The 23,807-nt window shown below is 40.5% G+C and overlaps 1 protein-coding gene across 1 annotated transcript in view; it reads right to left on the bottom strand.

Moving 5' to 3' along the window:
* RSBN1 (round spermatid basic protein 1) overlaps window positions 1-23,807 on the bottom strand; it is a 64,104-nt gene that overhangs the window by 13,405 nt on the left and 26,892 nt on the right. The window contains exons 3-4 of the mRNA XM_003793862.2: window positions 1,438-1,575; window positions 999-1,141 (exon numbers count right to left, since the gene is read on the bottom strand). Coding sequence (XP_003793910.1) covers window positions 999-1,141; window positions 1,438-1,575 — 281 coding nt within the window. The remainder of the gene's footprint in view (window positions 1-998; window positions 1,142-1,437; window positions 1,576-23,807) is intronic.

Genomic DNA, 23,807 nt, shown 5'->3' with positions numbered 1-23,807 from the left:
AAAATACATTAGGGGCAGCACCTGTGGCTCAGTGAGTAGGGCGTCAGCCCCATATACTGACAGTGGTAGGTTCAAGCCCAGCCACAGCCAAACTGCAGAAGCAACAACAACAAAAAAAATAGACAGGCATTGTGGCGGGCACCTGTAGTCCCAGTTATTTGGAAAGCTGAGGCAAGAGAATAGCCTAAACCCAGGAGCTGGAAGTTGCTGTGAGCTGTGTGACGCTGCCACGGCACTCTACTGAGGGTGATAAAGTGAGACTCTGTCTCTAAAAAAAAATAATAATAAAATAAAAACAGACCATTAATGAACAGGATGTTGTGGCACAGAAAAGGGACCAATTAATTACCTAGGAGAACAAAGAAAAGTTTCACATAGAAAGTAACTCCCAAGTGAAGTTTTGGAAAAATGTATTAAGAGTGTGCTAGGTAGAAAAGAAGATGGGGGCGGGGGTGGGGAGGGCGCCTGTGGCTCAAAGGAGTAGGGCGCCAGCCCAAACCCAGCCCTGGCCAAAAACTGCAAAAACAAAGGAAGGAAGATGAAGGATATCATTGTATGTAAAAAGAACAGTGCATACCATACCATTTGTATGTAAAAAGAATAGTACAAAAGCAAAGTGTTATGAAAGACCATGGCTTGGAAACTGAATTCAGTATGGCTAGAGCAGACTAGAAGCAGACACATCTGAAAGGTACTATTGAAGCCATTATGAAAGACCCTTACAGACCACACTGGAAAGTTTGATCTTTTATCCTGCAGACAAGACCAAGGTTTTAAGAAAATAAAAATTAAATTTGTTTTTTAGAATGATGCCTCACCCTGGATGTTATGAATGAGTGGATTAGACTAAGGAACTCACAACCAGAAGATTTATTTATGGGACTTCTTCAGATAATTTAGATAAATGGTTTTCAAACTATGCTCAAGTCTCTAACAGTTTCATAAGCAAACAACTGAATAAAAAGTGGCTTTGCTTATTTGAGAAAAATAATGTTTACCGTCGTCTTTTGAAGGGTGACTTTGGCATATCTGCTGTAGGGATCATCTGCTCTCCTGGCCTTACCCACATTATAGGCCCATCATCACTTTGGGACCTACACTGGAGTCGGAGGCTGGAAAGTGTACCCCAGGGCAAAGTCATCTAGAAATCAGATGAATGAGTCACATTAAAAAAATTTGTAGATTATTTACCCACCCACTCAAATAAAAGTTCTAAGAAGTATATTTTGCAAGTATATACAAAGAAATAAATCCTATTCGCACAGTAATTTAGATTTAAAAAAGTAATTCAGGTACTTTGTAGCAGTAATTTTTTAAACATTTCTATTCAAAACATTAGATAAAAATTTAATTTTAAGAGGCAATGTTAACACTCTTTAATGTAAAATGTCCACTTAAGAAATGATAAAAACTTTAATAATCTGAATTAATACTCACTTTCAGAAATGGTGATTCCTCTAACATATCAAGGAACTCTGGGAAATAATCACCAACTTCTTCATCTACGGCTCCAACAAGACTTATCTGCCGCATAGGACCTGCTCGGTAGGTGCCACAGCAGTATGTCCTGTTGACCTAAGATAAAAAGAAAAAGAGGAGAAGATGCACTAAAGTACACTATAATATAAAGAAGTAAAACAGGGTATTGTTTCCAATGCTGCTATTTCTTCTATATACTAGGAACTTAATTGTCTGTACCTTGGATAAAGTCAATAGTTACCGAGATACACCAAAGCACATTGACAAATACACTGATACATTTGCCATAAACAGAAACTTCAATGTGCAACTTAGCCTATAGTCCCAACAGCTCAAAGAAATACAAACGACATTAAGATAAACTTCTCTAAGAATGATGATTTTTGAATTTTGTAAATACTTTTAAGTATGATCTTTATTTAAGAAGAAAAACCAGAACAAACATTAGTAAAACTGGCATGACAGGAAATAAAAAAGACCACGGCCAGATTAATCTCCCACATTCATTTTGTATTCCCTAGCTTAAAAGTCTTCATCGCAGGCCAGATACCAAAGCTGACCATTATCAAATCCAATCTCCCATTACTACTGTACAAGAGCTTCCACTTTTAGGTGAGCTTATCTTTTTCTCTATTCAAGTCAAACTTATTTCTACCTCCAATGATTTTTCTCTTGAATCTGCCTGACTTGGAATGTTCTCTTTTCTGTCAATCCAACTCTTATCCACCTTTCAAAGATTAGTTCAAAAGTTCTTCTTTTCCAGAAGTCTTCCTGGTCACTCTCCATGATCCTTCCCTTTTCTAAGGTCTATTTGAGCACATACACATTTTCTCTACATCAACTCACTGATGAATCTAGGGCATACCCTATACAAATCTGCGGCCCAGACATCCTATCTAGCATTTAAATCAGCACTTCTCAATCTGTGGGTCTGACCCCTTTGGGGGTCGAATGACCCTTTCAGAGGGGTCACCTAAGACCATCCTGCATATCAGATATTTACATTATGATTCATAACAATAGCAAAATTACAGTTATGAAGTAGCAACAAAAATAACTTTATGGTTGGGGGTCACCACAACATGAGGAACTGTATTAAAGGGTCGCGGCATTAGGAAGGTTGAGAACCACTGATTTAAATAGAATCTACCTATTAATTCCATACAAACGATTCTACTCAGTTAATTTATGTTTTTATCTTATCCTACCTTCAATTTAGAATAAAGACTTCTCCAAGGTAGAGAGATTCTGTGCATAGAAATGGACTAGACCAAAACACTGGATTCTAACCAGAATTCCCACCTCAGATCCATTATCCAGCACTTTCTACTTTAATTAAGCTGCAAATTAAATTGAAAAGCCTAACATATATAGCTGTACCTTAACAAAAACGAGTTTCTGTTGAAGAGTCAAAAAAATTTTTTTAAGGACCAAATATTACTGTTTCAAATGCCACCTATTTTGTCTCCCCACCCCCCCCCAACCCCCACAGAGTCTCACAACAACCATGGCTTCACAGCTCACAACAACCTCAGACTCTTGAGCTTAAGTGATTCTCTTACCTCAGCCTCCCAAGTAGCTGGGACCACAGATGCCCACCACAATACCCAGCTATTTTGTTGTTGTTGTTGCAGTTGTCATTGTTGTGTAGCTGGCCCCACTGGGTTTGAATCCACTAGCCTCAGGGCATGTGGCCAATGCTGCTACAGGCAATGAGCCCACCTATCTTGTCTTAATAGGAAACAGTCCACATAAATGACCACCTACTATTTCACAATTAGTGAAATAACCACCCAGTACAAAATTCTTCACTATTAGTTCTTCAGCACTTTTGGAATCAACTCTTTTAATTCCCATAGACAATTTAACATCACCCACACACAGATACATATACACAGAAAAAAAAGGTCTGAGATCTTGTTCTCAAGAAGCACAGGGATTTCTTAATTCCTTACAAATCCATCCCCTAAGATCACTGTAGGCAATCCTTAATAAGGAAGTACCCAGGCCAGAATTACCTTGCATATATTTGTATGAATTACCTTCCCTAAGTTGTGTATGATAGCCGTACTATTAAATAGCCAGAGGAGACAGCATGGAAAATAGAACCACCATAGAGATAAGGAAGGGGAAGGAAGGACGCTTTTAAAAATCACTATTCAAACAGTGCTAAGCCAGTCATCCTAAAATAACTAGAATTAGCCTTCAACAACAGTTCTAGGAATCATTCACTTTCAGAAGTACTAAGAAATACCAGTCTCCTCCCCCTACTCTCACCCGCCACCCCACCCCAGTCACCCCAAATACTTCCCACAACTATTCCCCATTATCAGAAATTCCTTTACCTATTCCTTCACTAATCTGTACAGGGTAGTGGCATTTTATAGAAGAATGTCCTGAAGAGCTATCAGAATTTAAAGCTCTAGAAATTCAAACCCAAGTCTAAAAAAATACAATGCCATGTCTGCTAACTTTGAGATTATGCAACTCTTAATGCATTATTTGAAGGAAATCATATTACTTTAAATCTTATATGCAAAGTGAAACACTATTTTTATATCACACCACTCCAAGCTTAATTCAAATTTCACTAAATTCACCAATATTGAACTTTAAGACAACCCTAGAAATGAAAATACTGGCCAGGTACAGTTGCTCATGCCTGGAATCCCAACACTTTGGGCAGCCAAGGCAGGAGGACTGCTTGAGCCTAGGAGTTCAGACTAGCCTGGGAATGTAGTGAGACCCATCTCCACCAAAAAAAGAACTGAAAACATCAAGGACAATCAATATGTGATATGAATAATTATAAAGCATCTTTTCCTTTTTGGAAAGAGAAACAAAGTAAACCTCAAAGAAGGGAAGGAGGAACAACTTAAGAAAAAAAGGATGTGACCACAAAAGACAGCAAACTTTTATGACCTCCTAATTTTGCCAAGGTCAACGTGTTTATTTTCATCTACATGCAAAAAAAAGCTTCTCATCTTATGAGGATCTTCAGGGTCATATTTATGTGAGTACCCAGGAGTGCTGAACAATTAACAGTGTTCAATTTTTATTTAGCAGCCAAAGCACCATCTGGTAAATAAATATGCTACATAATACCAAGGCTAGATTTTAAGAGCTGCACTGTGTTAAGGCCTATCTGGAAAAATGTGGCTAATTTAGCCCAGCTAGAGAAAAGTCTTTATTATTATAGTAAACCACAACCTTCCTGTTTTCATTCCTTTACTTACAAGAAATTAGACCTCTGGCTTTACCTATGTCTCTTTCTCAATATCAGTCCCCTCCTGCTTATAGCGCCTTCCATATTTAGCCTTGACTTCAAGATTTATACCCTTTCATAAAAACACACTCTGATATGCTACCCAAGTCCTTCCACCAGCCAGCCCTGCCTGCAAACCCCAAGCCTGAAACCTTCTTTTTTTCTTTCTTTTTTAGAGACAGTCTCACTTTGTCCCCCTCGGTAGAGTGCTGTGGCGTCACAGCTCACAGCAACCTCCAGCTCTTGGGCTTAGGTGATTCTCTTGCCTCAGCCTCCAGAGTAGCTTGGACTACAGGTGCTCACCACAACACCTGGCTATTTTTTGTTGCAGTTTGTCTGGGGCCGGGTTTGAACCCACTACCCTCAGTATATGGGGCCAGCACCCTACCCACTGAGCCACAGGCACCGCCCCCAAGCCTGAAACATTCTAACCATTAGTTCTATCTCTGGGCTATCCCAATTCATTTAAGCTCATTTTAAAATTAAATATTATGCATCTTGCCATCACCTTGATATACTATGTCCACATCAGAATTCTACTTCTGCAATATTCATCTGTATTTCCTGTCTCTACTGCCTCACCTTACCTTTTATTCACATTTCATATGATTGCAATCAAATTTCTGCCCACGCCATTCACCTCAAACAAATCACTAATGACCTCCTCAGAGCCAAATTCAAGGAATGTTTTTCAGTCATCTGCTTCCTCTTCTCAAAAATGTCCTTGTTGTGGAGTTGGCCCAGTTCTCATTCAACATACTATCCGTAGGTGGTTCCAATTATACTACAGATTTAACTACCACCTGTACCTCTACTAAATTTCATAGCTACAACACTAACTTAAAATTATTCCTCAGCTGGGTACGGTGGCTCACACCTGTAATCTTAGCACCTGGGGACTGCCTAAGCTCAGGAGTTCAAGATCAGCCTAAGCAAGAGCAAGACCAACCCCCACTCCAGTCTCTAAAAATAGCCTGGCCTTGTGAAAGGTGCCTGTAGTCCCAGCTACTTGCAAGGCCAAGGGCAGGAGTTTGAGGTTGCTGTGAGCTATGACACCACCAAATTCTACTGAGGCCACCAAAGGAAGAGACTGTCTCAAAAAAAAAAAAAAAAGAAAGAAAGAAAGAAAGAAAAAGAGATAAAGAAAAAAAATTATTCCTCAGATTCACTTTTTTTTTTTTTTGCAGTTTTTGGCCAGGGCCTGCTTTGAACCCACCACCTCCGGTATATGGGGCCAGCGCTCTACTCCTTTGAGCCACAGGTACTGCCCCAGATTCCGACTTTTACATACCATTGCTTCCTGAACAGCTCACAGACACCCTCAAAACCTACAAAACTGGGCTCATTTTCTTTTGAGGTTCCCTTCCACCCCCAAACCTGCTTTTTCTTCTTGTGTATTTGCTGCACCAGTTAATGATTTTCATTCTCAGTACCCAAATCAGGAATTAACAACTCCTCTTTCCCATCTCTTAAATCTCAAATCTATCCTTCTAAATCTACAGTACCACTCACTGCCTTAATTCAGGAAATAATCATTTTTCACTTAACCACAAAACCCTCTTAACCATTATCCTCACTTAAGAATTCCCATTCACAAGAGCCATCCTACAAAGTGCTACAAATAATCTCTTTACGAAAAAACATTTTACCATTAAAACTTCTTGTTTTAAATCCTTTACTACTCACAGATCTAGCTCAACATTCTTTTCAGTGCAGACAAAACCTCAACTGATCTATTACTCAAAAAAAAGCCACAACATTTGCCACTTTCCAAACACATTATTTTCAGCTGGGCATGGTGGCTCTCCCTATAATCTAGCTACTTCAGTGGGTAAGGCATGAGACTGGCTTGAGTACAGGAGTTCCAGATTATAGTGAGGTATGATTGTGCCACTGCAATCCAGCCTGGCTAACAGACTGAGATACTTCAATTAATTAAAAATATAAAAAATAGGGTGGCGCCTGTGGCTCAAAGAAGTAGGGTGCTGGCCCCATATGCCAGAGGTGGCGGGTTCAAACCGGGCCCTGGCCAAAACCCACCAAAATATAAATAAATAAATAAATATTTTATGATATAGTAATCCTACTTCCGAGTATATTTCCAAAGGAAATAAAATCACTATCTCAAAGAAAAAACAGAGAATACATTTTCAGTAAAGAACTAGGCTAAAGGAAGTTGACAAATGATTGATAAGGAAACATGTTGTTAATTACACCAGGGTTTGGCACACTGCAACCCACAGGCCAAATCCAGGCCATCAAAGTTTTATTGGACCACAATCATACCCATTCACTTACACTACAATGTAAGAGTTAGGTAAAGTAGTTCCAGTAGTAATGGTATGGTCTGCAGAGCCTAAAATACCATCTGGTTCTTTTTAGACAAAGTTTGGCTAATTTACACTACTCAAAAAGAAATCAGGGTATGTGTTTCAATGTAACCACTGTGAAAGGAAATAATCTGTACAATTCGAGTATGCGTCTGTAATACAAAGTGGTAAGCAGTAACAAATATTTGTTGAATTTATATATGCTAGAAATGAACCATTAAACCCTAGGGAAAAAAAGTAGGAGCTGCTGATTAACAGTCTATCACTTACATTAAAAAATTAAGTAAATACAAATGTTTGTGATGTATTTAAATAATTAACAACACAAGTTAGAAGACGAACAGCATTTGTGACCACAAATTCAACATGCACCAACTGTGTGAAACTGATGCCAACAAGCAAAATACTTTTTTCCTTTTAGTAAAAACTTCCTGGGCATATGGCCAATGAGCTGGGATCCCTGACAGCTAAATGTGGCCTGTGACTAAATTCTGGCCAGTAGGATATAGCCTAAGTACATATGCAATTTCCAGAGCATGCCTTTATGTAGTGTAAGAAAGTAGTCTGCCCTCTACTTCCTCTTTCTCTCCTTTGAAGGCTGAAACAGAGTGGTAAAGAGCCAGACTCAACCACACATCTAACACCAGAAGGAATGGCAAAACGTAAGGACCTAAGGAAACTAGGATCCTGAATATCATCATGGAATACAGGTGCTTAACCCTGGACTGCTACATAAGAGAGAAACTTTTATTTTGTTCTAGCTCCTGTCTCTTTATTCTAGTTACTGTCTCTTTTGTTCTAGCTACTGTATCCAGTCTCTTTATTATGGTGGTTTTGTTATATCTTACATACTTCGTAGTAAGGAAGGCAATACTCTGCATTGCATAGAGAACATCTGGAGTATTATCTCCTTATCTGGGCTAGAAAATAACCTCAACTAAAGCACACACAAAAGTGAACCATTAGGTAGGTGATTAACAGTCTTGTGACCAACACATATCAGAGAAGTGTATAGGAAATTTAAAGTATTTCAAAAGTACTTGACTATAGAAAAGATTAAAGGGAGTACACAATGGTCTTCAAATACTTAGAGGCTAATCACGAGAATGAATTTACATAACCTGAAAGAATAGAAAAACAGGTTTTATTGGGGGGCCTAACACAGCCACACACAAACCCTTTCCCCTCCTCCTCCTCCTAAGATAAAGACAAGGTGGCTCTAGCTAGCCCACCCTGAGAAGTCCATGCCAAAAGACCATTTCCAGGCAAATTGTGGAATGTGCCCATCCCAGTCTCTAAGTGCCCCCCCCGCCCTGCCACCAGGGGTGCAGACACCACCTTTGCACTGCCCTGGTGGGTCACCCTCCCCTTTTCAATAAACCTGGCCTGAACATCTCTGCTGCAGCCTTGTCTCTGGGTGCCACCTTTTATATCTGTCATATGGTGCTAAAGATCCAGTACTGGTGGCTGACTAGAGGCTGACTGCTGGCCTCCCTAGTCACCCCAGTTTTCTCTGTTGTACCCAGACATACACCTGTTGGACAGTCCTAGAGGATTTCACTCCAACTACCGTTCAAATGTGATTAAGGCCTCTAAATACTTCAAACGGCACCCTCCTCAGCTCTCTCTGTGCCTCTTGTTCTCACATCCACCTCCTCCTCACTGTTTCTTCACTTACTTGTTTGTTCACATCTAAGTAGAGGATTTTGCCCTAGTGCTTTACTCTCTTCTGGGCTCCAGGGTCTCAAATCATTTCATTTTGGTTTTTGCTTCAAGCCCAGTGCTAGACCCTCTTTTAAGCTTTTATGGTACCAGGGACCCTAAGTTCTCTGAGAAAAAATAAAAACACCTGACCTTTCTCAGTCTTTCTTCATTTTTCACTCCTGATTTTTGGGAAACAAGGGATGCCTTCTTTTCCGGCCAGGTAAGAGAAGGACATCAGAGACATGAGAGCTGGCTGTTCCACCTCCCTCAACAGAGACACCCTAGGGGTGTCTCCTTCAACCCCAATACAAATTAGAAATGGGACCTTTAATTTCAGTGTCTTACAGAACTTAAATAATTTCATCCAAAAACAAAAATAAGGCAGATGGAACAAAATCCCCTATCTTCAGGCTTTTCTTCCCCTCTGCTCTTACCCCTTCCTATACAAATGGTTGCTACAACATCTTCCTTTGTATCTTTCCTGGTCTTCCTCCTATCTTCCCTCCTCCAGGGATTTCTCAAGCTCCTACCATTCCTCTACCTCCTAATCTGCCCACAGAGCCTGAAGGCCCTCTGCTCACCCCACCCCTCTTCCCTGCACTTCTCACAGCTTCCTCCCCTCACCCAACAGCCAGAGTGTCCCTCCCCCCCCAGTGATGAAGCTGCAGACCTGTTGACTCCCATGATCAAACTCCCCACAGCTCAAGTAGGGGAGTCAGGAAGCCAACCAAGCATGCTCCCTGGGTGGGGCATGCTCACAGATGGGGCAGGGTGGGGCAGGCTCACTGATGGAACAGACACCTTGGCCCCCCACTGGAGTTCATGAACTTCTCAGCCTGCCCCACTGCTGGCTTTCCTCCACCCAGCCAGTTCCCCTCATCCCAGCCATGGACTTCACCCCTCTCACCAAATTCCCTCTACCTACAGGCTTTAGATGGAGAAAGGATAAAGAGTGAAAATGGAACTGACAGCAGAAGTTTTTAAATAGTGGTTGCCACTTAAAAACTTCTCCAGAAGCCTGGGCGCAGTGGCTTACCTGTAATCCCAGCACTCTGGGAGGCCCAGGCGGGTGGACTGCTTGAGCTCACAGGTTCGCGACCAGCCTAAACCAGAGCGAGAGCTCCGTCTCTACTAAAAAATACAAAAAACTGAGGCAAGAGGATCATTTGAGCCCAAGAGTTGTAGGTTGTTGTGAGCTATGATGTCACCATGGCACTCTACCCAGGGCAACACTTGAGACTTTGTCTCAAAAAAAAAAAAAATTCTCCAGAGATAGTTACTCAGAAGGCCCAAGTGAGACAACCATGCCCTTCTACAGAACAAAGCCTCTGACTCTGAGTTCCTAAAATTAGGTGCCCCCAAAGGCATCTTTCGATAAAACCCTGGAACTGTGTCTTCTCAATAAAGGAGAAAAGCAGGAGAAAGGAGAGCATAATCACCTTAAAAGGGGAGATCATATTCACCTTCTGGAAACAGTGGTCCCCTAAATCAACATAGGAATGCCTTTCAACTGACCAACAAGTCCAACTTGAAAATGGGCTCAACTTCATCACACCAGAATGGCCTTAAGTAAATTACTCTCTAACACAGGTAAGTAAATTAATTCTAATAATAGGGAAGCCACATCCTCCAGTCTTCCTAAATTTTAAAAACCTCTATATCTCCTATCTCTATCTTAAAATTAAAACATAAAGTACACCCCATTTTATGTATTCCAAAGTTTCTGAGTTCTCTGGAAGATAAAGTTATCCTGAGGACAACTACAAGCTATCCAACCAGAAGCAATTTTGGAAGACATACCATTGTCCCCATCGCCCTTTTTAACAGAAGTTGGGAATGTTGGGGGGCCTAAATCATCCGTGTGCACAAACTCTTTCCCCTTCTCCTCCTCTGACTCTCATCCTAAGACAAAGACCCAAAGGATCTGTCTAGCCCAGCCCCTGAGAAGTTCACTCCAAAAGACCCTAATATTCCAGGCAAGCTGTGGAATTTACCCATCCCCTATGGCCCCATATAAAAGGGGTCTAACTGCCCCTGGGTGCAGAAGCCACCTCTGCACTGCCCAGGCATGTCACTCTCCCCTTTTCAATAAACCTGGCTGAACATCTCTGCTGTGGCCTCACCTCTGGGCGCCACCATTGACACTTTCCAGGTATCGTTCACTTAATACTAATTTATTGTACAGTGGTATGTTGCTTAACAGTGGGGATATGTTCTGAGAAATGTGTCATTAGGTACTAGACTACAAACCTAAAAAGCATGTTATTATATCGAACATGTAGACAACTGGAACATAATGTAAGTATTTATGTTTCTAAACAGAAAAGGGACAGTAAAAATAGTTAAAAAAAATTAAAAACAGCCTATCTATAAAGGATACTTACCATGAATAATGCTTCCAGGCCTGAAAGTTGCTCTGGTTGAGTCAGGGAGTGACTGGTGAATGAATGTGAAGGCCTAGGACAGTACTGTACACTACTGTAGACGTTATGAACACTGTATGCTCAGGCTACACCAAATTTATCTAAAAATTTATCTAAAATTTATCTAAATCTAATTTAGAATAAAAAATTATCTAAATTATCTAAATCTAATTTGATAAATTATCAAATTTATCTAAAATCTAAAAAAAGATTTCCTTTCTTTAATAATAAATTAACCTGGCTGGGCACAGTAGCTCATGCCTGGCCTAGCACTCTGGGAGGCCAAAACAGGAGGATCACTTCAGCTCAGGAGTTTAAGACCCACCTGAGCAAGAACAAGACCCATCTCTACTAAAATCAGAAATATTCACCAAGCATTGTGGCTGTAGTCACAGCTCAGGAGGGGGAGGCAAGAGGCTTGCTTGAACCCAGGAGTTTGAGGTTGCTGCGAGCTAGGCTGACTCCCTGGCATTCCCACCTGGACAACAGAGTGAGACTGTCAAAATTTAAAAGATAATAATAATAAATTAAATGTATCTTGCTGTAACTTTTTTACTTTATAACTAATTTTTTTAACTTTCTGAATCTTTTCTAATAACATTAGCTTAAACTCAAACAGGCTGCACAGCTGTCCAAAAATATTTTTTTCTTTATATCTTTGTTACTATTAAAATTTCTGTGTTACTTCTTACACCTTGTTAAAACCTAAGACACAAACATACACATAAGCTAGGTCTACACAGAATCAGGACCATCAGTATTACTATCTTCCATCTCCACATCTCTTCCCACTGCAAAGTCTTCAGGGGCAGTGAACATGAATAAAGCCATTTCTCCCACCACAGTAACTATGCCTCTTTTGGAATACCTCCAGAAGCATCCGCTTCAGGCTGTTTACAGGTAACTTTTTTTTTTTTTTTGAGACAGAGTCTCACTATGTCGCCCTCAGTAGAGTGCTCTGGCATCACAGCTCACAGCAACCTCAAACTCCTGGGCTTAAGCAACTCTCTTGCCTCAGCCTCCCAGGCAGGACTACAGGTGCCTGCCACAACGCCTAGCTATTTTTTTGTTGTTGTTGTAGTGGTCATTGTCGTTTGGCAGGCCTGGGCTGGGTTTGAACCCGCCAACCCAGGTGTATATGGCTGGCGCCTAGCCACCAAGCCTACAGTTAACATTTTTAAAAGCAAAAGGAATATACTCTATACCAGCAATAAAAAGTATAGTAAATACTAGGTGACAGGAATTTTTCAGCTCCATTACAATCTTATGGGACCAGTGTCATATATGGGGTACTTTATTAAATGAAACATTCTAATGCAGCATATGACCGTATGTTACAGTGCCCAGGCACGGCCCTCAACATAGACATAGCAGAACAAACTTATTCTTGGGCACTAGAGACTTACAGTCTAGTAGGGAGAGGAAGACCCTAAACTAAATAAATACAGTAGAACCTCTCTAAGATGACCATTCACGATTCAAAGGACTGTTGTTAAAATGGTCAACATACAGAAGTGGTCAACATAAGGAGCGGGTCTACTGTACTAATATATACATGTACTTTTTTGTGCAGCTTTTATTAAAGAAAATTATACAAAATCATAATCAAAACAGTAAAATCATACATACAGTATCATACAAAATCAATGTTTACTTTTTTCTCATGGTTCTATCATTCTTTCTGAAAAAAAGAATTAATCTCAGTCTGTTTCCTATTCTTATTATAAACTTCAGTGGAGAAAGTACTCTCAATACTGGCTATCCCACTCAGCACACCTGGGCATTTTTCCATAGCAAATAACTCCAACTACATTATCAGATGTCTGATATACTCTTTTTTGGAATCTGCAATTTCTATGTCATCCTCACTTGTTTGTTCTACTTCAATAGCTGCTTCATGCACTGCTAGGCTGGTCTGTACTTAGATCAATATCTCTTGGAAAATTGCTTCTGGGTCAGTTTCATAACAAGTTGCTGCATCATCATCCAGTACAACAAAAATTTTCAAAATCTGCTCCTTCAAATTCTGCCATGGGAGATAGAGAGTCCTACTCTTGGGTTATGACAAATCCAACTTTCTGGAAACACTTCTGTATTGGTTCTGACTGAACTTCATTCCAAGCAGAATTGATCCAGAGGACCTCCAGAGCAATAACTGATGTAGCTGATAAGATTGCTTCTATAGGTGGACCACACACAGGTTTGTGTTTTTTGTTTGTTTTTTAGAGACAGAGTCTCACTTTATCGCCCATGGTAGAGTGCCACTGCATCACAGCTCACAGCAACCTCCAGTTCTTGGGCTTAGGCAATTCGCTTGACTCAGCCTCTCAAGCAGCTGAGACTATAGGCACATGCCACAACGCCCGGCTACAGGTTTGCATTTTGGTAATGATCCACTGCAGGAGCTAGGCTAAGGGATGCATTTTAAATGTTCTTTGTTTGCTTTTTGTTTTCATTGAGACAGAATCTCACTTTGTCATCCTCAATAGAGTGCCATGCCATCATAGCTCACAGCAATCTCAAACTCTTGGAGTTAAGCGATTCTCTTGCCTCAGCCTCCCGAGTAGCTGGGACTATAGGCACTTAGCACAATGCCCAGCTATTTTTGTTTGTTTAGCAGGACCGGGCCAGGTTGGAACCCACCAGCCCCAGAGCATGTGGCCAGTGCCCTAACCACTGACCTACAGGCACCCAGACACATTTTAAATGTTTTAATGATGCATTAGTCAAGAGGTTGACTTTTTCACATCTTCTCTGGAGGCAGAAATTTGTTTTGTATTTTTTTAATTTCAAATGATGAGAGTATAGAAGATTCAGTTACACTGTTTACACTTGTTAGGTAAAGTCCAAGTTGTAGTTGTGTCCCTCCATCAAAAGGTGTGCCATTATACCCTTACACTGTGCCTGAGGTGAGAGCACACCAATCCCCCTCCCTTTTCTCCTCCTCCCTCCCTCTTCTTCCCCACTTGACGTAGTGTTTTTCTCTTGTGTCAGTACTTGTTCATCTACTGGTTTCATATTAGTATTGAGTACACTGAATACTTGCTTTTCCATTCTTGTGATACTTTACCATGGAGAATATTCATAGAAAATATTCATTGAGGGTAGCCAGGAACCTTCAATTTTTCTTCATTTGTCAGTCAATACCCCTTACCCACCCCTCGAGCAGGGCACCAGTCATATATGCACATTGTTTTGATTTCCAAGTGATGGGGAAGTCTTCAGGCGTTAGGTTCTTGAACACACATAGCTTTGCTGGTTTACCAAATCACCAAAGACTTTAGTTTCTTTTTAGTTGAGCTAGTCAAAGCAGAACTGTGAAACATTCTTTGTTAAGTTTTCCACTTTACATTTGTCATGATGTAGGCTCCTATCAAACGTCACCTTAAAAAAAGAGCCTGCACTCATTAGCATTAAAGATGTTATCATCTGTGAAGCCTCTGGTTAAGTCTGGGAACTTTTTGATGAACTCTTCCACACCTTCTACTGGAAACTGACTCACCACATAACATTTTTTGGGAGACCTCATGTCCCACTTTAAATTTCTCAAGCCAAATTACTTGATGCTTGAAAATCTGCCATCCTGGATTACTTGATACTTGATTACTTGATACAAATTGCTTGATGCTTGAAAATTTGCCATCCCCTCCTCCCTCCCAAGATAGAGTTTCATTTTGTCACCATTGGTAGAGTGCCCTGGCATCATAGCTAACAGCAACCTCAAACTCTTGGGCTCAAGCAATTTTTTTTAAGACAGAGTCTCACTTTGTCGCCCTTGGTAGAGTGCCATGGCATCACAGCTCACAGCAACCTCCAACTCTTGGGCTCAAGCAATTCTCTTGCCTCAGCCCCCAAGTAGCTGGAACTACAGGCGCTTGCCACAATGCCTGGCTATTTTTAGAGGGGAGGTCTCGCTTTGGCTCAGGCTGGTTTCAAACCTGTGAGCTATGCAACCCACCCACCTCGGCCTCCCAGGGTGAGCCACTATCCCAGATTTCTTTTCTTTTTTTTTTTTGAGACAGAGTCTCAGTATGTCACCCTTGCATTACAGCGCGCAGCAACCTCAAACTCTTGGACTTAAGCAATTCTCTTGCCCCAGCCTCCCAAGTAGCTGGGACTACAAGTGCTGGCCATGCACCCAGCTATTTTTTGTTGTTGTTGTTGTCATTGTTGTTTTTAGCAGGTCCGGCAGGTTCAAACCTGCCAGCCCTGGTGTATGTGGCCTATGCCTAACCACTGAGCAATGGGTGCCACACCACCATCCCAGATTTTTTAGCAACTTCTTGGATCCTCAGCCTAGAGATTCAGGCATTAACTGTCTTCATTTGTTCAAACCAGCTTAACATAGCTTCACTGACTTCATCACGGGAAGTTTTCCTCTTTTTCTGCTGTAGGTCTCCATTTTCCTTACCATATCTCTTCAAGTATTCATGTTTACATTTGGATATTACTGTGATCTTGCTAACACAAAAATGTTCCACTGTCTATCTGTGGATGCTGCTTTCTCGAACATATAGAAGATCAACCTTTTCCTTCAATGTCAGCTCTCTGAATTCTTTCCTTTGGGCCATGATGTCTTCATTAACTGTAAAATTTTTAAGTAACTGTGAGATGTACCTGCAATTCAGACCAGTCCTTCATGTTGAAAAAATCTTTTGCAACATGTGATAAATGGGAATTTGGGCCTGCTCTAACGCATGGTAATAATAAAACATGTAAAAAGAACTTATGCTAATGAAAAATAATACAACCAAAAAGCAAAGCCCACACTTTCTAGCCCCTGGTGTAGCATGGACTGAACTGGTCAAGTTACACAGGGTAAATTAATAATGTGTGACCAAGTGGCCAAGAGAGAACTTAAAGGTGGTCATAAAGAGGTCCATCTCTCAGTGAGTACATGTGGTGCATTTCCAGTCTATGAAAATTAGGTCAACTTAAGAAGGTAGTCAATTATAGAATTAAATTCTACTGTATTTAATTATAAACTGTGGTATCTTCAGAATGAAATGTATATGACGCTATGAAAGAAACATAGGATCCTGATCCAAGAGATAATGGGTCCTTAAGAAGTAACACTGAGCTAATCTGAAGAACAAGTTCAGAGGTAAGCAAAATCTCTGCCCTTTCCAAGGTCTAATAGAAATCTAATGATATAATAAAAAAAAAGAAATCTAATGATATTAAACACAGAAAATAAAAGAGAAAAATGAAGAGTCTTGAGACTAGAGAAATAAGCTGTGGCCAGATTATGGAGAGACTTGAAGAGCACATTAAGGATCTGGAGACATCACCGAAGGGTCTGAAGAAAATGAAAATTATCCAATTTGCCTTTGTTGTTGATGATTTAGTTTTCTCAGAGGGGCACAAAAAGAGATCAGTAGCAGGGTTTTTTTAATATTCCAAATAAGAAATGATATATGATAGGCTAAGCTAACAGCATGATTGATTGACTGACTGATTTGCAAAGAGGTCTCACTATGTTGCCCAGGCAGATCTCAAATTGCTGGCCTCCACTGATCCTCCAACCTTTGCCTCCTGAGTAGGCTAGGGATACAAGCATGATCCACCATGCCTGGCTCTGATTTTTAAAAGGTAGAAGAAAAGAGACAGATTTGAGAAATATCCAGGAGATAACTGTCAAGAGTTGGACAAAGATATGAATAGACAAAAAATAGGAATATCAGAGATGACTACCAGGCTCTGTAGTTTGCAAACACACACAAAAAAAACTACATTCTCTTCTGGAAGAGAATCAGGTTTGGGTGGTGAAATGACAAATTCTGTTTTGGCTCAGCACCTGTGGTTCAAGTGGCTAAGGCGCCAGCCACATACACCTAAGGTGGCGGGTTCGAATGCAGCCCAGGCCCACCAAACAATGATGATGGCTGCAACCAAAAAAAAGCCAGGTGTTGTGGCGGGCCCCTGTGGTCCCAGCTACTTGGGAGGCGGAGACAGGAGACTTGCTTGAGCCCAGGAGTTGGAGGTTGCTGTGAGCTGTGATGCCACAGCACTCTACCCAGGGGGATAGCTTGAGGCTCTGTCAAAAAAAAAAAAAAAAAAGAAAGAAAGAAAAAAATTCTGTTTTAGATATCAGAAGTTCAAAGAATGCAACAGGTTAAAAAAAAATGGCTTCCAAGATATCCATTCTAATCTCTTGAACCTGTGAATGTTATTTTATGGCAAACGGGACTTTGCAAATGTGACTAAATTAAGAATCTTGAGATAGGGAGATAATTATCCAGCTAGACCCTAGTTGTAATCATAACTGTCCTTATAAGACTGAGGCAGAAAGAGATCTGACTAGGAGAAAGCAATGTGATGATGGAAACAAGAGAATGGAATGACATACCTTGAAGACAGAGGAAGGGAACTCAGGAAATATAGACAGACACTAATCTAGAAAAGGCAAAAAATATTTTCCCTCAGGTCCTTCAAACCTGTAAAAGAGTAACTTTGTGGGGCGGCACCTATGGCTCAAAGGAGTAGGGCGTTAGGCCCATATGCTGGAAGTGGCGAGTTTAAATCCAGCCCCAGCCAAAAACTGCCAAAAAAAGAGTAATTTTGTATTGTTTTACACCACCATGTTTATGGCAATTTGCTATAGCAGCAATGGAAACTATTAATAGGTACTATTAATAGGCCAAAAACTGCCAAAAAAAGAGTAATTTTGTGTTGTTTTACACCACCATGTTTATGGCAATTTGCTATAGCAGCAATGGAAACTATTAATAGGTACTTTGTATAAACAAGTGTATATCAAAAAGGCAGCTGGGTCTAGAATCAGAAGAAGTCTAGACTAAGGTTATAAATCCTAGTGATTGGCAATAATCAGAATTTTCGATTAACCTGACTAGAGAAAATACACAGAGTTCAACATTGGGGGGGATATTCTTATTAATTCAATTAAATAACTTCAATTAAAAAACCCCAAAGGGAAAGAAAAACTATCAAAAAAGGAACATAAAAGAGTAGACAAGTAGTCACAGAGGTTTCGAAGAAAACCAAGAGAGCACTGTATTCTGAAGTCAAAGAAAGAAACACTTTAAGAGCTTGGTCAAAATGCTGCTGAAGATGAAAAATGCTCATTGGTAAATACCAAGAGATGTTTCAGGAAAATCACATGAGTGGTAACCAAATCTGTATGCCCTGAGAAATGATTAAGAAATGGGCACCAGTATAAACAATTCTTTCAAGTTTGGCTGTGAAAATAAGATTGACAAAAAGGGGGAAAAAATCAAGGGAGAATGTTTAAGATGGATGGAAAGACTGAGCTACCCTCTGTAATGGGAGTGCCCAATCCACAGTCTAGAGAACATGTGTGGCCCAGGACAGCTATGAATGCAGACCAACACAAAATTATAGACTTACTTAAAACACAGAGACTTTTTTTGTGATTATTTTTGTGGAACCCAACTGCATGGTCCTTTAGCATGAACTTTGTAGATAACAATGTCATGTCTCAAATGTCACATAAAATAAACATATGTACACTCTATTTGTACACACATACAGCTTAGGTTTTACGGTGGCATGCAGCTTCTAGTGTGTTATCATCCAAGTGCAATACAGCCCAACTGATACCATCAGATGTGACATGTGCTCAAAGTGACTTGTCAAGGCAGTGATTATTATAATGTTTCAACCTATCATTGTAATGTTACATGTTTAATGTTATTTAGAAGTCAGGTAAGCATTTTATTTGATTAAGGGTACCTCCACACTTTGGCGGTGCTTCATATGTTGCCAACTACACTTCACAACCGGCCCTCCTTTTCACTGTGCATCAGCAGCTAAGATGTAGAAGGGCCCAATCCTTGCCTTCTATCTTCCTGTCAATTAATTTTCATAAAAAGTACATATAGTCTCTTACCTTATTATTTTTTTAATCCCAACATGGCTTCTACAGGGTCTCAGAAGAAACAGAACCCAAAGAAAAATTATAAATGAAGAAGACTGCTCAAAGTACACAGATAACTACTTTCATGTCAAAGCAGTGACAAACTTTCCTTAATTTGTAGGGAATTTATGCAAGTTTTTACAGAATGATTTGAAAAGGCATTACATGCAAAAACCATGCTGCCAAATTCAATGGCTTATGAAGAAGGATTGTGTTAAGGACAAAATAGCAAAACTGATCAAATGCTGTCTTCTCCAAAAATTTATTTTTGAAGTTACAACTCAGACGGATTCTACTGTAAAAGCTAGTTTATGTGGTAGCATATTTCAAAGCCAAGAAAACCAAAACCATTTACTGATGGTGAGTTTATTACACCATGTATGGAAAGCATGGCAGATAAAATTTGTCCTTAAAATGGGGAATATTTCTAGAATCCATTTGTCTCACCAGACTATAGCCAGGCAAATTGAAGAAATTAGAAAATCTATCAAAATTAGACTAGAGAGGGCAACCCTTTCTTGGGTCCCCTTCCGTGACTATGCGGAAGCTCGCCTTCTCACTCACTTTCTCTCTCTCTCTGAAATAAATTGGCTCTGCAACACACACACATACACACAAAAAAATTAGTTTGGAGAGCAAAGCTGCTAATTTTTAAGTATATGCTCTGGCAAGGGATGATAGCACTGAGGCTACAAATATGGCTCAACTTGCCTTTTTTATTAGCAGTATTAATGACGACAGCCACCCAAAACTCACATTTGATGTATCACTGAATAATACATCAAAAAATTATTCATAAAAGCTTTAAAAATCAGTAACATCATGCAAATCGTCACCAAAACTGTGAATTTCATAAGGGCCAAGAGACTGAATCATTGCCAATTCTAGGAATTCCTTAAAAGTGTGATGCTGACCATGGCAACATCATTTACTTTGCAGAAGTAAGAAGGTTAAGTTGAGGCCCAATGTTGAAAAGATGATTTGCGACATGTCATAGAGTTGTTTTATGGTAGTGCCAGAACATGATGATGGAAACTAGCTTACAGATTTAGCATTTTTAGTGGACTTAACCACTCATTTAAATGAGTTAAACATGTGTCTTCAAGGTGAAAACCAACCTATCAATAGCATAACAGCATTCCAAATGAAATTGAAATTATGGCAAGCTCAAATTAAGGCAAACAATTTTATGCATTTCATCATATTGGCTAAACATAGTCCTGTGAACAGCAAAAAAAATGCAGCCTTGGTTTTCAATTTGATGTAAGACTTTGAAAAAAAGGCTTTAAGATTTCTGGGAAAATAGTATTTTGGTACATCTGCAACTCCATGTTCAATCAACATAAACACGTTACCTACCAGTTGTCAAATAGAATGCACAGAGCTGCAATCTGATTTTCAACTTAAAGAAAAATTTGATCTTATCTCTTTATTGAACTTTTATAGGTCCTATCTTTCCTGAGACAAATACCCCTCCTTCACAATCATGCCTTATTCATGTCCTCGCTTTTTAGCAGCAAGTACATTTGCAAGTTACTATTTTCAAGAATGAAGCACATTAAAAGTAAAATTAGAACTAAAATATCTGGTAAGCACCTTAAGAACTCACTGAGAATTTTGACTACTTCCATCAAACCAGATATAGATGCATTAGTTTCTCAAATACAATGTCATATCCCACTAGTTGTACACGGCTCAATTTTCTTTTATACTAAAAAATTTTTAAAAAGACGTACTATTCTTAGTTCTGAACATTTTCTATATTAGAGATCACAAAGTTGGGCCTTGCACAGTGATTTTAAAAGACTCTCTAAACAGGCTAATGCATAATTAGGACTATGATGTGAGGACGTTTTTGCTTATCTGTGGTGGTAGATATCACAAAAAGGATACATGGACCTTATTTTTTGCTCATCAGCTTTTGTTAGTATTTGTGTTCTTGATGTGTGGTCCAACTCAACTTTTCTCCTTCCAGTGTGTCCCAGAGAAGCTAAAAAGTTGGACACCTCTACAGTTATGTAATGTGAACTTTCATTCCCACCAGCAATGTAAGAGAAATATCTGTTGCCCCACAACTTCACTAATAGAATATTATCAAACTTTCAGATAGAATGTCATCAAACTTTTGGACTTTTACTAATTTCCTAAGTCAAAACTGGCATCTTAGTAGTTTTAATTTCATTTTGCTTGCCAGGAAGATTGCTTCAGTCCAAGAGTTCACATACAGTCTAAGCAACCAATGAGACCCTGTCTCTATAAAGAATAAGGTAACCAGGTGTGGTAGCACACACTTGTAGTCCCAGCTACTCAGGAGGCTGAGAAAGGAGAATCACTTGAGCCTAGGAGTTTGAAGCTGCAGTAAGCTATGATCATGGTGTTGCACTCCTGCCTGGGTGAAGAGTGAGACCTTGTCTCTTAAAAAAAGAAAAAAATAGAGTTGAAAGAATGGTACAAGAAATCAGAGAGAATTAATTTAATACCATGTATTGATGGCACTAAAGATGGTACTGGATTCCAGTGAGAGTGACTTTGAGGAGTTGCCAACATTTGCCTTTCTCAAGAGGGAACCATCTTCAACAAACAGAAGGCATCCTGAGAGGGAGGAGAAGATTGTGGTTGACACCTCACATTCTGAGGCCTCCTATTCTCCATCTAGTTTGGAAAGATTGACTGCCTATCCCGAATACAGCTGAAACTGTCACACAGAGCCAGGCAGAGTACCAAGATGTGAAAGTAAGGATGAAGTGGTAAATATTCCCCTGGCTAAGAAGCATATATATAAGTTTTTGACCCACAAGCAGCTGAGCCCGGAAGACTCTAGTTACCTACTTAAAAGTGTTTTGGATCATCAAAACAATGAAGGAGCTTCCAGTGACTGGAAAAAGGATTCCTTTCCAAAGGTCCCTGATATTCCCTTCCATGATACCCCAGAGAGGAGTACATCAGATAACAAGGACCCCTATCTTAGATAAACTATGCTATCAACTTCCAATCTACCAGTCTACCTGTCCCGTCCAGAGCAACAGCTTGATAGTAGCCAAAACAAATTCTGACACCCTTCCATCTCAGAAGAAAACCAAGCATAGTCAGAAGGTCCAGAGAAGAGGTTCACAGAGATGCTGGCAGGAGGAACAAGAAGGCCAGAAGGAAAGCACCCTGAGATGAGAAAGAAAGGAGAAAGCATCACTGGTTAACAGACTGAAATCCCAGAGACCAGAGGAATGCTTAAAACACATCATCGTGGTGCTGGATCCAGTGCTTTTACAGATGGAAGGTAGGGGCCAGCTCCTCAGAGCTTTACAGTCCATGGAATGCTGTTGTGTGCTTGAGGCACAGGTCGTGCCTTGCAGTATCACTTGGAGGAGAAGGACTGGGCCATCTGAGGATGGAGAGGACCCGGTGGAGGAACAAACAATCCTGGTGTTGCTTCTGGCAGAGGTGTTTCTATCCATGATCTACAACTTGAAACAGGGAAATCTGGGCAACACTAAAAAGGGGAAGGAAACATTTTGGGTCTTTGTAACTGATATCACAGCAAAGACAGCAGGGAAAGCTCTGTTACTGGTGATTGTGGACCTGGAGAAATGCTTCAGTCCTCAGAATCCCTCAAGGAGAAACAGGGAGTAGCAAATAAACAGGCCAAGGAGAAGCAGCAGCTGAGACAACCAAAGGCCAATGTGGGGTCCACAGTGTCCAGGGTCGACTTGGAAGAGGCACTGGTGGGATCTGCAGCTACACACAGAAACCCAGGTTAAAACTGTACAGAGCTGGAAAGAACTAGCTGACTTCGCATGCTCATTCACCAAGGCTGTGGCTGAGGCACCCTTTAAGAAGCTCCGAGATGAAACTAGCTTCTCCTTCTGTGTAGAGAGTGACTGGGCTGGAGGGGTAAAGGTGGAGTGTTCTGGCAGGGGACTCACCACTGGTCTAGAGAAGACAGATGCAGCAGCTGAACTGAGTCAGCTTGGAGATGGCCAGTGCCATTGTGGATGTCTACCCTTCCCTGCAACTCCTGGTACAGGCTTATCAGCAGTGTCTTTCAGAGCAAGAGTGCCAGAATTTGCTTGCAAACATACAAGTGTGCCGTGGGGAAGGTGTGACATCTACCTCTCGCCATGTTGGACCAGAACTGTCCAGACATATCTACCTTCAAATGACCACTATACAACCATATCTCTGTTTAGACAGTGATGATGGATGTTAGCACTCAGGGGCAAGGCTGAAAAGCTGGAGATTTTCCACCTTCCCACCCTCAGAACCAGGCTGCAGTGAGGGAGACAGGCAGTACCTACCGGAGCACAAGTCTGGTTGAGACCATAATTCTTTCCTGGGTTTCATTGCTTGTCAGAGTCTCCCTTCCTGTCAGCTCAGGCAGAAGACAGAAATTATCTGCAGCATCCAATGTGCCTCTCCTAGCAAACAATCAGTTGCCATGGACAAACCACCCTAGCCCTAACCCAGCCAGCCCTCAAAATGCAAAGGAACAAAGACAGGCCACTCAGGCATGTATTTAATAATTGTAGAAATCCAAAAGAATCAGCATCAAATCTCAAAGTTATGAGCGAACTATCACCTGTGGGTCGGCATCGTGTCTAGGCTCAGCCACTGAGATGCCTCAACCAGCCAAGGAGCAGAATAGGATTATGCTGACTCCTATATTGTCTTAATCTCAATTTATGTATTATGTATTTAGTTTCAATAAAGCATTT

Source organism: Otolemur garnettii, unplaced genomic scaffold (genome assembly GCF_000181295.1).
Source record: "Otolemur garnettii isolate 467f Iridium unplaced genomic scaffold, OtoGar3 scaffold00073, whole genome shotgun sequence".
NCBI classification, from domain to species: Eukaryota; Metazoa; Chordata; class Mammalia; order Primates; family Galagidae; genus Otolemur; species Otolemur garnettii.
Note: the sequence above shows the minus strand (reverse complement) of the source record. Positions and strands in the feature narration are given on the sequence as shown.